Source organism: Schistocerca piceifrons, chromosome X, assembly GCF_021461385.2.
Source record: "Schistocerca piceifrons isolate TAMUIC-IGC-003096 chromosome X, iqSchPice1.1, whole genome shotgun sequence".
NCBI lineage: Eukaryota > Metazoa > Arthropoda > Insecta > Orthoptera > Acrididae > Schistocerca > Schistocerca piceifrons.
The window spans coordinates 354740603-354756450 of NC_060149.1; the positions used below are offsets into that span (position 1 = coordinate 354740603).

Genomic DNA, 15848 nt, shown 5'->3' on the forward strand with positions numbered 1-15848 from the left:
GTAGTTTAATACACCCTTCACTATAAATAAAACAAATCCAACACAGAAAAATTCCAAAATCAGTTAGAGACATATGTAACCCACAGAGAACAGAATTAAGAGAAAAACTTTCTAGAAAAAGTTCATATAAAAACAAATTACACGTAACATATCCTTAATTTTATATTCAAATTTGAAATAAGTGAAATAAACTGTGTGTTATGTGGATCAGATATGTAAACTCAGACTCGCGGATCAGGTACTTTACAACCTAACCCACCCAGTCTGTTTAATATACAGTGAAGTTGCTGGATGATCGTAAGTTTATTATGAAATTATTACCAAGGCACTGCCTTGCTAACTTAGCTTTCTCCTGAATTAGTTTATCATCCGCTCATTATATAGGTCCCACTTTGCAAAAAGACTACCCGTTTTAAAAGCATATCAAGATTGGAGTACTTTGCAACTTTTACTTTGCATACAGACAGCTCCTATTATAATTTGAATTGCTCACATGAAGTTACAGGCATTTCTGTCTGTAATTCACACTTTCTAACGTGAAAGCACACTTCACTTAAAATTTCTAGAAAAAAAAATTATTGGAGTAATGCATATTGCAACTATCAAAAACTGAATCATTTACTTTATAATACTCATACAAAAAGAGAATTTAGTGTACATTCCATCCAACAACTAAGTTTTCTGTCACAACAAAAACCTACAAATTTATGCTCCTGACATTTGAGAAATGTTACAAAGTATGATGATGGAAGCCACTGTCGGGCTTCTCCATCGTCACAAAATTCTTGGAATATCATATGACTTAAGGTATATGCCATGGAGAACTTGGATGGAAAAAGCTTTATTACGCAAGTGAACAAATACAGAAATGTACAGAAAACACAGCACAGTTACAGAACGTATGTTAGAATGTGTACACTAATCTTCAAGGAGGAAGGAAGATTAGGGTTTAATGTCCCATTGACATTGATGTCATTACAGATGGACCAATCTTCAATCTATTTTTGAGATGTTTGTGTGCATTTATACTCTGAGCACACAGCAGGCATGATCTCAAAGAGAAATTCAGCAATTGTGCAGGTTACAAAACTTTAACAAACTCTCTGGCTTTCCAGACGATGGCAGAACGACTTCCTGAAACATGGTGGCTAATACACTGTTTGACAATTTCTGAAGGAGTAACTTATGCTTACTCTGGAACAATTGCCAATTTCTACAGAACAACCAATAATTGCTACATAACACCCGACCAATGACAGTAAAAGGAACTGTACAGGGTGGGACATGGTAACTGCAGCAAAGACTGTACACAGACACATTGCACGCATTCGCACGTCACGCAGTACGGTGTTTGATGAAGGTTGTTGTGGGACCGAATAGTTTGACATCATTTGATTGCTTACAATTGTGGGATGAGCAGTTGGACAGTCTGCAGCCAGCCAAAGTGTCACTACTGTGGCCATGGTAATGAGTGTGTCCAACGTCTTCTCACAATTAAAAACAGCTGCTGAAGGCGGAAATGCTATTAGAAAGCATGTTGGTGGTTGCAGATGGACCACTACATCATCAGACAATCGATATGTAGCCCTAGTGGCAAAAAGGAACAGACATTTCACTCCTATGCAGAAAGGTGCAGACCTTGCAGCTGCTACTGGTACATATGTCTCTGCCAGAACCATTTCATAGTGATTAAATGAGACTGGTTTGTATGCTCAGAAGCCTGATAAATGCATCCCACTTCAACTACACCATCGTGAAAGAGTTTGTCAGTGAAGGGACCATGTTGTTCGGGGGTCAGCAACAATGGTCCAGAGTAATGTTCTCCAACGAATCCTGCTTCACTGTGGCAAGTGATTCTGGCCACCAGTTAGTGTGGGGAGAGAAGGAAAGCTGTTACAAACCACAGAACGTTATTGAACCTCATCGCTACGGCCTAGGCCTTGAAGTGTGGTTGCAGGCTTTATGCACAATGGCCAAATGCTGATGCGTATCTTTACACGAGATACCATTATAGCACCACACTATTGCAGTGATTGTGTCTGTCTATTTAGGGGTGTGGCAGGTAGTGACTTTCTGCTTATGGATGGCAATGCCCACCCAAACAGGACCACTGAGGTGTTGAACACATAGGAAAGTAAAGAAATTCAACATAAGGAATGGCCTTCATACTCCCTGGACCTAAATGCTATAGAGCACAGGTGTGAAGCTCTTGTCAGACGTGTTTCTTAATGAACATCTACTCCCTGAACAGTGCAGGAACTGAAAACTGCCTTAAGAGAGAAGTGGGACAATATCCCCCGAGAACTCTTCACCAGTTTAGTAGCCAGCATGAATAACAGGTGCAAAATGTGCATTAGTGCCAGAGGAGGGTACATTCGTTATTGAGTATCCAATATCAGTGGTGCATATTATACATGAAAATTGCACAGTGTTGAAATTACAAAGTATATAACAAGAATATGATAGAGGGAAACATTCCACATGGGAAAAATATATCTAAAAACAAAGATGCTGTAACTTACTAAACGAAAGCGTTGGTATGTTGATAGACACACACACACACACACACACACACACACACACACACACACACACACTCCCCTCATGTTTCTCTGGGATGAAACGTCCTGTGCATATTCTTGTACTATCAATTTAATTTATCAGTTGTTTTCAGTGAGATACTTACATTTTTAAGAATAACACTGATTTTAAACAATATCCCCAACTTTGTACGCAAAGTTGTGCTATGAGAAACTGTACAATTAGACTTCCTCTTACTCGCTTCACTACCAATTCAATATTTACTTGAAAAATAGCAAGCATAACACACATCCTCACAAAAAAAGCAACATTACTTCTGGATTGTATCTAGTTAAAACTTCCAGCCAGCAACTGTCTACTTAATGATGTCACAGCTGGTAGCCCTGATTGGTCATGTTTTGATAGGGAAATCTGAATACAATCCATTGTGTATTTTGCGTACACGAGCACGCAAAATGCAAAACTCCTGTGTTCTTCAGTCAACTGTCACTACCACATCAGTACTGCTGAACATAAGACAAGATACCCGACACCACATGCTTGGTGTAGTTTTGGATGTTTGGCCAAATAAATGTTTTCATATTTATCCACAATTTTTCAAAAAAATAACAAGCCATCTTCAACACTGGGTTCTTCCAGCAATTAACTTCCATGTGCTCAATACTTTGAGACAACTGACCACATGACATAAAAACTATGAAACTGTAAGTGAATAAGGATATACAGGGTGTATCATAATTAATGACATAAATACATAAGTTGAAAGTATGATACTAGAAGCAAAAAAGTCTCGGTAAACATGGAGTCGAAAATGCATACCTTAAGAGCTACGAGCAATTTTTCATCTTCGATACTATGAAACAAATCTCTTCTATTGCAAGTTCTTTGCTTTCCATATTTTGGGAAGTGGTAGTATGGACCAAAATAAGAAAAAAATGCACAGCAAACATGTGCTCTAAAACACATACCTTAAAAGTTACGAGCACTTTATCATTAGAAGAGTTGTGTTTCAAAGTAGCAAGGATGAACAAGTGCTCATAGCTCTTAAGGAATGCATTTTAGAGCACATGTTTACTGGACTTTTTTCTTCTTTCTTGTTTTGGTCCATACTACCAGTTCCCAAAATATGGAAAGCAAACAACTTGCAGTAGAAAAGATTTGTTTCACAGTATCGAAGATGAGAAGTTGCTCGTAGTTCTGAAGGTATCCGTTTTCGACCATATGTTTACTGAGACTTTTTTGTTTCTAGTATTGTGTACTTTCAACTGTATGCGTTTACACCATTAATTATGATACACCCTGTATATACTTAAACTTTCTTTTGCTGAACATGTCAAAGTGCTTCCAAATTTTCAAATACAGTACTTTCCCCATGGGCTTTAGAACATGTAATCAGAAGAAAAGTGGAACATTAGCTTGTGATCTGCGTCATCGTCTTTTTTTTACCTTTTTTTTTTAGGTGCTATGCTACCATAAATTTAATTCTGTATCTGAATATGCCCTAACATGAAGAAGTGTTAAAAGTGTGTTCCAAAAAGTTACTTAATTTTTCTGATCAGGCTTTTCATTTTGGCTAGAAATATTATCTACACTTCTTAATCCTTTGCTTTATAATGCTTTAAAAGTTTTCCTTACTCCACTTTCAGTTATGTAAGACACACTTACCTTTTCTTTTTACTATTCTTTGGGTTCTTTCCTATTAGTCCATTACGGAAAAGCTCCTTCAAATGATGTTGCAATTTCTTCACTAAATAATTGGTACAGTAACTGACATCTCTTTCATTACAGCCAAGTTTCTGGTCTACATTTTGGACACATGATTTGAAGTGTCATCAATGGGATACAGTTTTATTTTGTCAAATATTTGTGTTATTAACAGTGAGCCTCAGTTTATCACAGAGAGAGAGCACTCAGAACTTTATTAATGGTGATTTTTATTTTGTTTTGGCCTATAAAACCACTGTCAATTAGGGTGCTTATATCTGGAGTTATTCCAGAGGGAAAATTGACTATAAGAACCTGTTCTGTCTAGCAACTGGAGTGTGTGGAGAAATTTACTGTTAAGTTTCCAAGCAATGACATTTATCTTAGATTTAAACAAACAGATCAAGATTCCCCAACAGTATTCATACATTGTTACAATTACATAGCTAGAACTATTTACAGACAACCCAAAGGCACATGCTTCAAAACATTGCTCCAAACACAAAACCTCCAATCAATTGTGTTACATTTGACAAAGTTTTTAACAAAGGTAGCAACACGTCCACCTTCCCTGTGATCTCTACAATTTGACGTATACTGTAGCAGTCTCTCAAGATCTGAACACATGAGGTAATAAGTGAAAAACCGTGACTAGGGATGGTCTATAACCTGAAGTTCATGGATGTAGACTGCTTTCATTTAGCTTTTATACATACCTCTAATATTTTAGAGCTAATAGTCAATGACTTCAGAGATGTAGCTTCATTGAATGTTTTCACTAGCCAGTTGTTTAGAAAATGCAAGCCTCAAACAAAACTTTACAACACTATATAGTTAAAAGCACAATTAAAACTTTATTTATTGATTGTGCAAACACATTTTCTTAAACTGTTTGTCACAGGAAAGAAAACCTGATACGTATAAATAAGGTCTTAATAATATTTAAGAGAGAGACAATAAACACTGCTGAGTTTGAATGACACACAAATAATTCTATAGTCTGACAGACTTTCCTGCTGTATATGCTCCTTTTTTTGGCAGCTGAGAAATGAACACCTCTCATCTATTACAAAGATTAAAAGTGTTATTTTTACTTTCACTACAGATAAATTAAAATAAAGTATTTCATACAAACCTATGAATGCATTGGGTATTGTAATTTTCAGCCACATCCTGTCTCTAATTTCCAGGCCAGAATCAGGTCGTGCCATTGCTCTGACAATTACTGACATGTCTGTGTTAACTGAGAGCTGAAGATCCTCAAAAGGGCCTGCAAATATAAAATTTATTCGATAAAAGAAACACAGATTTATGAGAGCTTACACACCAGGCAAATGGTTTCCATTATGGTGCTTTACACAGACTTGCACACAGGGGAGGTAGGCAGCCATAATTTGGTTATAGTGTTAGAATTCAGGGCCCAAAATGAAACTGCACTGTGCACCTATTCCCTATTTATGATCAGAATGTACAAAAGCCTTTTTTCCAGGACTCCTCGAAAACATTTAAATACACAATAAAATGGAATGCATACAGCGTTGCACCAATAAAATAGAAAACAGGAAAATCAGCAATTAAAATGCCAACCTAAATAAAGTTCAAGGGCAATCATAATTCTATCAAAAAGAAAATTAGCTTTCTCACACACACATGGACACACAAAGAAGGCACACCTCACGCGCACACGACCGCTATCCAGAGTGGGCACAGATAGTGGTCATGTGTGCAGTAAATGTGCCTGCTTGTGCCTGTGTGTGTTTTCTCTTCTTTTCTGAAGAAGGCTTTGGCCAAAAGCTCAGTATGTAACAATCTATTTGTTGCCGCCATCTGCAACTCAACATGTCATCTGAAAGGTGAGTAGCAACCTATCCTTTTCATAATTGTCAATATTCCAACCTGAACTTTCCACTGTTTAAAAACACTGTAACAAACATGAATCCGAGGAAAAATTTATCTCAGTGTACCACAAAATTAGAAATAATTCTGAGTAACACATAAAATGCTTCTAAGGCATTCAAGTTGGACGCTTGAAGGATTAAGGCTGTGAGGGCAGATCACAAGTCATGCCTGAATAGCACTGCTCACCAAAGTCAGTCTTTAATGTTCAAGTAAAGGCCTGTCACGCAATCTGTCAGGAAGTTTAAACACAGAATACTCTCCACTGCAGAGGAAAACTCATTCTGAAATTATGTGTAAACATGAGCATCAAATAACTTATGACAGCAACTCCAGATGGTCACCTGTCAACTCTACAGGTACAATTTGTGGCATATCTTATGACAGAGAGGAATGATGGTGCCTGTGCAAGTGTTTCAGAGTACACTATTCAGTGCACATTGCTGAATGTGGGGCTCCACAGCAGACAATCCCTGTACATTGAGCAAATCATATCTTCAGTTATGACTGTAGTGGGCACATGATCATTTAGACTGGACAATGGATCGTTTGAAACATATCACCTGTTCAGACGAATTGTGTTTCTTCTCACATCAAGTAATCAGTCATGTCTCTATACACTGTCATCCAGGCAAACAGCTGCTTGAAACATGCACCATGGTGGATGGTGGCAGATAGTGGTAGTATTATGCAATGGTGGACAATCACCTGGGCTTCTAGATGACCTATGGTAGTAACTGAAGGCATTATGTCAACTGTGGACTACATAAACATTATTGTGGATCAACTGCATCCCTTCATACATGATATTTCCTTGTCGATGTCACATCACCAGAATCGTGCTACAGAGGTTTGAGGAGCATTATAGTGAACTCATGTTCATGTCTTGGCCACTACATTCACCTGAGCTGAACAATATGAAACACATCTCGGACATCATCAGATGCCAGCTCCACATACACAAACCACTGGACCACAATTTACTGGAACTTTGAGACATGTGCAAGGACATCTGGAGCCACTTACCTCTGGAAACATATCAAGAACTTCTAGAATCCATGCTACACAGAATCACTGCTACATTACATTTCAAAGGTGGACTACCAGCCTATTAAGCAAGTGGTCATAATGTTTTGGCTCATCAGTGTATTTTTCATGTATTTGAAATAAATATTTAACTCGTCAGTACCTACAGTGGTACCTTTCTGAACTTTTTGTTACTACTTTTAAGTAACATTAACATATTTTAATTAAAGTTATTAAATTTCAACCAAGGCTTTTTTAGGTCTCGGGTATGTTTCTGATGCAATTCTCCATTGCATTATACATCAAAATTTGTAATCCAACTATAGAAACATCTGTCCATTCACATTCCACACATTAAATCTCTCTCTCTCTCTCTCTCTCTCTCTCTCTCTCTCTCTCTCTCTCTCTCTCTCTCTCTCTCTCTCTTCAGGTACTGCTGAAAACATTGTAATGAAACTGCTTACTGGGGGACAGAAGTTGTGTTTCACTGTCATCAGAGACTTCTTTAACACAAAATTTGGTATACTGATTTCAGATATGAAGTTGGTTTCCCTCTATATACTGCAATATTTTTACAATGCAACATGTTAGGTTTCTCAATATTGACAATTTAGTACTACCTTCAATTCATCCTCACCCCTCCCAACAAAAATATTTTTCCTTTACTAAAAGAAGTATGAAAAGTTCTTTAACAACATGCATTATGCACAGGTAGCATCTCTGTAGTCCATTTAGAAAGTTAATCATTTTCAGCTCCGCACAAATGATCCAGTTGTGCTTTTAATGGTAAATATAATTTATATCACACTGAATCAAACCATAAGCATTTCAGTTTTACATGACAATGCGCTCGAGAATGTGCTTGATGCCTTGTCTAGACTATAAGATACAACCCCTAGCATAACAAGTAGAACAGAAAGTGTGCTAATATTCCAACATAGGTGCATAGGACTGCAATTTCAGTACAGTGTCTGTGAACTATGATCAACACTGTCACTTGAGATTCAAGTTGATGTGATTTTGCTGTATCGGAAGATGTATGCTGCTAGTAACTGTGCTTATTCTGTGAGTTTCTTTATGGTGGTGTGAGTGAATGTTGCACAGTTGAAGGCGGTGGCCATAAAGAATAATAATAATAAATAATAATAATAAGAAGAAGAAGAAGAAGAAGAAGAAGAAATGGCCACGTGTTTCACTCCAATGTGCAGATCTGCCATCAGGGAAAATAAAAATAAACATTATTTTAGACACCCCCCCCCCCAAAAAAAAAGAAACATAATTTTCCAAACGGGTGAGAGCAATACCTACGAAAAACAAAAATCTGACTCACAATTGTGAGAGATTAATATTGTGGTGAGGAATTTATCGCAAAGCCAAACAAGTTTGTTACCGATGGTAAACAAATTACAATTCTACGACAAAGGTGATCTCTAAAACCAGGAGTGGTCCCTCATTTATTTCCCAATTTACCAAAATATCTACCAAAAACATTACACAAAATAAAATCACCAGTAAAATACTTGCAAAAGAGAACCTGCAGAAAAGGAAACATTGAACAAAAAGTGACAATGTCTCTCAGTGTTTCTCCAGTCAAGGAAAATTTACGGAATAAAATGGTACTGGACACACCAGCAATTTCAATAAAAAGAACATAGAAGTGTAAGAAACAGGAAGTCGTGTGACTATGTAATAAATGAAAAGTGAATGCTGAAATCATACTTCTGCGAAAACAGCTCTCACATGAAGTGTAAGATGGCTCCATCACATCTCATCATTCTAAACTTAGTAAAAAAACAGAAAAAACACAGAAGACACTGTAATAAAGAAATGTCAGTTGGAAAACAATAAGGGAATGTAGTATGATAATGAGTTTCTTCTGAACAGTGTGCTTTTAAAATTAAGTTGCCCAAAGATACAGACATTGTTGTAAGCATGGACTGTTGCCACTTCCTTCCGAAATCCACCTCCGAAATTTATTGAAAGTCTCAAACGCTCATATGGAAGCAATTAAAAATTATTTTCAGGAAGAACAAGATGAAAAGAAAAACTCAAGTGTTCCGATTTTTGATGAAGTTAAGCTTCAAGAACAACCCCATTTCAATAACATCTTCATTCAAAATTGATGGTTTCACCAAGTTAGTGGAATATATTACATATGACTGTATGAATAAAGGTGTAAATCAGGCTCTGGTGTTTATGTTGGTTCCTCTGCTTCACAAATGGATACAACCCGTTGCGGTGTATGCAAGTTGCAATGCAATTTACTGCATTCACTTCTAATTGCAATGTCTAGGAATTAGTGGTATAAGAAATAAAGTTACTTGATTTATATAAAATCCAGTTAAGGAAACCAGAATAATCTGGGCACTTTCAGACACTCTTCATGTAATAAAAATGAACACACAATAATTTTTGTGATAAAGGTGAGCTACTTTTCAACAATGAGATCAACTGTAATTTCTATTGAAAAGTTTATGAATAAGATAATTCTCCAGAATTCGCAGGATTAAAACTTTGCCACAAATTAACTTCCACCCACGCCGATCCGAAGTGATTTCAACGTAAGAACATACGATTAGCCCTGCATTATTCAGCAACTCAGTAGGCAACAGAATAAAAAACCGTTCAGCGAAATTGAAGCCACAGGATTCAAAGGCAGTGAATCAATGGAATCATTCGCAACATGTATGAAAAGAGGCTCACAAAATATTAATGAAATGGCGACATCCTTGCAGGCAGAAGCAAGGTGGTGGTGGTGGTTGTTGGTATGTTTAAGGGGGACTAAACAGCGAAGGTCATCAGTCCCCCATTCCAAAATCAGGCGAGCCCAAAATCGACGGAGCAGGTAAAAACCAAAGGGGGAGGAGACGTCCCCCCAGGCGCTAAAAGAACACAAATGCAGCAACAAACACTACAAACAAGAACAGGACAGAGGCACACCAGACAGAAAGAAACAGAAGAAAGGAAGATGGCCGGAGACTGGTTGACTGACCACGAGAACAAAAATGGGAAAGAGTCAACCATCTCACGGCACACCAGAACAGCAACAGACACAAGGACAAAAGACACAGAAAGGGAAAGGTGCAGGACCTCCCTAAATCGAACCATAAAACGGACTACCACGGATAAAATTTAAAACGTCATCAGCCCTGGAGGCATCGTCAGATAAAACCAAAGCCAAAGTGCCCGGGAGATTAAAAGATTGCCGGAGTGTGCGCAGTCGAGGACACTCCAGCAAAATGTGGCCGACCGTCAGCCGGGACCCACACTGACACGGGGGGGGGATCCTCCTGACGCAAGAGATGGCCGTGCGTCAGGTACGTATGGCCGATGCGCAGCCGACACAGGACTACCGAGTCCCTGCGAGAAGCCCGCAGGGAGGAACGCCACACGGCGGTCGTCTCCTTGACAGCCCGCAGTTTATTCGGGGCTGTCATGCCACGCCACTCAGCAGCCCACATCCCAATCAGCTTACGGCGCAACACCATCTGCTGGTCGCGAGCCGTAAGGCCGATCTCCAAAGCCGGGGCGTCGATCGCCCCTTTGGCCAGCCTGTCTACACGTTCGTTCCCTGGGATGCCAACATGACCGGGCGTCCAAACCAGGACCACCGAACGACCAGAACGGGCAATGGCGGAAACAGTCTCCTGAATGGAGGACACCAGAGGAGAGGAGGGATAGTAGCGGTCGATGGCCTGAAGGCTGCTCAGGGAGTCACTGCAGATCACGACGGACCTACCTGAGCAGAAACGCATATGGTCAAGAGCGCGCAATATGGCCACCAGCTCTGCAGTAAAAATACTGCAGCCAGCCGGCAAGGAGCGCTGCTCAACATGAGCAGCATGAGCAAAAGAGTAGGCAGTGCGACCATCAACCAGGGAACCATCAGTGTAGACAGTCTCACAGTCCGAAAATGAGGCGAGGAGAGCAAGAAAACGGCGACGGAGGGCCACAGGCGGAACCGAGTCCTTGGGTCCCTGTGCCAAGTCCAGACGGACGGACGGCCGGGACAAACACCAGGGAGGCGTAGGTGTACTGACCCGGAAGGGAGGCAGAAGAGGGAATGACCCCATTTCTGACAGCAGGGACCGGACACGGACAGCTATGGAAAGCCCAGACCTAGGGCGCCGTTCGGGCAGATGGAGAACCATAGCAGGGAAAAGCAGGCGACGATTGGGATGATCTGGCGAGCAATGAACGTGGACAGCATAGTCGACAAATCCGCAGTGGGGGAACCCCGGCCTCCACCAGTAGACTATCCACGGGGCTGGTGCGAAAAGCGCCAGTGGCAAGCCTAACCCCACAGTGGTGTATGGGGTCTAACAACTTTAACACTGAGGGGGACGCAGACCCATAGGCCAGGCTCCCATAATCAAGCCGGGACTGCACAAGGGCTCTGTACAACCGCAGCAGCGTGCAGCGATCTGCACCCCAAGATGTGTGGCTAAGGCAGCGGAGGGCGTTGAGGTGCCGCCAGCATTTCTGCTTCAGCTGAGTAACATGAGGAACCCATGTGAGCCGGGCATCAAACACGAGTCCCAAGAAGCGGCAAGTGTCTACCACTTCAAGCAGGTGGCCGTCGAGGTAAAGTGCAGGATGAGGGTGGACCGTCCGACACCTGCAGAAGTGCATTACTCGAGTCTTGGCAGCAGAGAACTGAAAGCCATGAGTCAGTGCCCATGATGCTGCCTTGCGAACGGCGACTTGCAGCCTGCGTTCGGCGACTCCCGTAGTCGTGGAGCTAAATGAGATGCAGAAGTCGTCGGCATACAAAGAAGGAGACACCGACGACCCCACTGCTGCTCCCAGACCATTAATGGCCACTAAAAATAAGGAGACGCTCAACACCGAGCCCTGCGGGACGCCATTTTCCTGTATATAAGAGGAACTAGAGGTGGCACCGACTTGCACCCGGAAAGAGCGGCGCAATAAAAAGTTTTGAAGAAAAGCCGGGAGCCGACCACGAAGACCCCACCCATGCAACGTGGCGAGGATGTGATGCCTCCATGTGGTGTCATACGCCTTCCGCAGATCGAAAAATACAGCAACAAGATGCTGACGTCGGGCAAAAGCCGTACGGACAGCAGATTCCAGCCGCACCAAATTGTCCACTGCAGACCGGCCCCGACGGAAGCCACCCTGGGATGGAGCGAGGAGACCGCGCGACTCAAGGACCCAACACAAACGCCGCCCCACCATACGTTCGAGCAATTTGCACAAAACGTTGGTGAGGGTAATGGGACGATAGCTGTCCACCGCCAGTGGGTCCGCACCGGGTTTCAAGATGGGGACAATAACGCCCTCCCGCCATTGCGACGGGAACACGCCTTCGCTCCAAATGCGATTAAATATCGCGAGAATGTGTCTCTGGCAGTCCCTGGAGAGATGCTTCAGCATCTGCGCGTGGATGCAGTCTGGGCCTGGTGCTGTATCAGGGCAATCGGCGAGGGCGGCGAGGAATTCCCTCTCGCTGAAAGGAGCATTGTATGTTTCAGAACGACGCGTGTGGAATGAGAACGGCGTCCGCTCGGCTCGCTCCTTTAGAGAGCGAAAGGCGGGGGGATAGGATGCAGTCACAGAGCTCTGAGCAAAGTGCGCGGCTAGCCGTTCAGCAATGGCGGCAGCGTCCGTGCAGACAGCGCCGTCCAAGGAGAGCCCAGGGACACCCACAGGGGTCTGGGAGCCATAAATCCGCCGGATCCGGGACCACACGTGCGAGGACGAGACACGGGAGCCCAGGGAGGAGACGTACCTCTCCCAGCACTCCTGCTTACGCCGTGCAATAAGACGACGGGCGAAGGCACGGAGCCTCTTAAAGGCGATGAGGGTCTCCAGAGACGGGTGCCGCCTATGACGCTGGAGAGCCCGCCTACGGTCGCGAATAGCCTCAGCAATCTCCGGCGACCACCAGGGGACAGCCTTCCGCCGAGGGAGGCCAGAGGAACGGGGGATGGCAGCCTCGGCCGCCGAAATGATGGACGTGGTGAAAACACGGACCACCTCGTCAATGTCACCCTGTGGGGGAGACGCAATGGTTACAGCGGAAGTAAAAGCTGGCCAGTCAGCCCTGTGGAGAGCCCAGCGGGGCAAGTGCCCAGAAGAATGACACTGTGGCAGTGACAAATAGATGGGAAAATGGTCACTGCCACACAGGTCAGGATGCACCCTCCAGTGGAGGGATGGGACAAGTCCAGGGCTGCAAATAGAGAGATCGATGGCCGAGAACGAGCCATGGGCCACACTGAAATGCGTGGGAGCACCGATGTTCAAGAGGCTAAGGTCGAGCTGAGCCAACACATGCTCCACGGCCCGACCGCGATCATCGGAGACAGTCCCACCCCATAGAGGATTGTGGGCATTGAAATCGCCCAGAAGCAGCAATGGTGGCGGGAGTTGAGCCAGCAGCGCAGCCAAGACATGGCGGGGGAGCTCCCCATCCGGAGGAATGTAAACAGAGCATACAGTAATAGCCAGCGAGAGCTCAACCCTGGCAGCAACTGCCTCTAAAGGCGTCTGAAGGTGTACTGGCGAGCTACAGACAGAGTGGTGAACAAAGAGGCAAACCCCACCTGACGCTCGTTGACAGGCAGCACGGTTCTTATAGTATCCCCGATAACCGCGAAGGGCGGGGGTCCGCAGTGCAGGAAACCAAGTTTCCTGCAGAGCAATGCAGAGAACAGGGGAATCACTCAGAAGCATCCGGAGCTCTGGCAGGTGGCGGAAATAACCGCCGCAGTTCCATTGGAGAATGGAAGCAGGAAGGGACTGGGAGGGCGTGAATGCGACTAAGAGGCAGACAGCGCTTCAGAGCCAACTGCCGCCACTGGGGGAGAGTCAGCTGAGTCCATAGGAGAGGCCCCCAAGGGTTCCGTGAGGGCGAGATCCGCGGCAGAGGCGAGGATCTCCACCTCATCCCCGGAGCCAGGACTATGTACAGCAGGCGGTGCTGAAACCGCCGGAACGTCCTTCTTCTTGGACACATTCCGTTCCTTCTTCTCGCGTCTGCCCTTAGGGTGAGAGGGCTGGGAGAGCTTCTCTGAAGGAGCGTCGGAGGCTGACGACGACGCAGAAGCCCTACGACCAGCAGGTGGCGGAACCTTCAGCCACTGGCTGACATCTGGCTGGGAAGGAGAAGAAACGGAGGAAGGGAGAGCCCCGAGGGACCCCTTCCGCGAGAGAGGAACCGGCGGAGGCAACGCCGCCGGAGAAGGAGGGGGAGGAATCGAGCCTCCCGGTTGTGGAGCAGATGTCACTCCCGAAGTAAGCTTGGGGGGAGCGACAGAAGAGGGTTTGCCCCCAACTGCTAAGGGGGCAAGAGAGGAAGGCTTGCCCCCAGGCACGAGGGGGGCAGACAGAGATACATGGCCCCGAGGGCCCACTGAAGGCGGCACAGATGAAGCGACAACCGTCGCTCGTGCGGGCGACGATAACGTGGCTGCAGCATAAGATGTTCGAAGGGAAGCAGGATACAACCTTTCATATTTCTGTTTAGCCTCTCGACAAGTAAGCCGGTCCAGGGTCTTAAATTCCATGATCTTCCGCTCCTTATGAAGAACGGGGCAATCCGGCGAGCATGGAGAGTGGTGCTCCCCACAGTTAACACATACAGGCGGAGGTGCACATGGAGAATCAGGATGAGAGGGGCGTCCGCAATCTCGACATGTAGTGCTGGATGGGCAACGGGAGGACATATGCCCAAACTTCCAGCACTGGAAGCACCGCATCGGGGGAGGCACGTATGGCTTGACGTCGCAACGGTAAACCATCACCTTGACCTTCTCGGGCAAGACATCACCCTCAAAGGCCAAGATAAAGGCACCGGTGGCCACCCTGTTTGTCTTGGGTCCTCGATGGACACGACGGACAAAATGCACACCACGTCGTTCCAAGTCGGCTCTCAGCTCGTCATCGGATTGCAACAAGAGGTCACGATGGTAAATAATCCCCTGGACCATATTTAAGCTACTGTGGGGAGTGACGGTAACAGGGACGTCACCCAGCTTATCACACAAGAGCAACGCTCGTGACTGGGCTGGGGAGGACGTCTTGAGGAGGATGGACCCATTCCTCATTTTTGACAACCCCGCCACTTCCCCAAACTTATCCTCCAGGTGTTCCACAAAAAACATAGGCTTCGTCGGAAGAAAGGAGTCACCATCAGTCCTGCTGCAGACAAGGTATTGCGGTACGTAAGGCTCCCGCTTGGCACTAGATCGGCGTCCCTCCCATGGCGCAGCCAACGAGGGGAACGTCTGAGGGTCATACTGCGCAGCATCGAAGTCGACTCTACCTCGCTTAGAGACGCTGGTGGCCGTGCGACCACCAGCTTGATGTGATTTATTGCGCTTCATTGCGCCACATCCGCCCAGATGCCACCTACTCCGAACGAGGGCTCTCCCCAAGGGCGCCACCCAGCCAAAGCAACGGGTACCTGGCCGATATCCCGGTGCCCGGAGTCCCCGTGCCCCAGACAAGATGGGCACATACTCCTTGGCATGCATGGGGAGGAAACAGCTCAGGCATCTGTAGTGCGATCCCTGCGTGGTCAGGGGGCTACCACCAAGAGGGTACATGACGACCCCACCACAACGGACTGGCTACAGTGCTGGATTTTAGGTGTTTAAAGGGTCCACAGTTGTCGTAGGCGCTAAGAAGAAGAGTGCGCACAAGGCGAGAAGGAG

At 44.8% G+C, this 15848-nt stretch overlaps 1 protein-coding gene across 3 annotated transcripts in view; it reads right to left on the reverse strand.

The window, feature by feature from the left end:
- The window catches only part of LOC124721666 (segment polarity protein dishevelled homolog DVL-3), a 137774-nt gene that overhangs the window by 19410 nt on the left and 102516 nt on the right, over positions 1–15848 (reverse strand). For all 3 annotated transcript variants that reach the window (XM_047246739.1, XM_047246740.1, XM_047246738.1), the window contains one exon: positions 5381–5515. In XM_047246739.1, coding sequence (XP_047102695.1) covers positions 5381–5515 — 135 coding nt within the window. The remainder of the gene's footprint in view (positions 1–5380; positions 5516–15848) is intronic.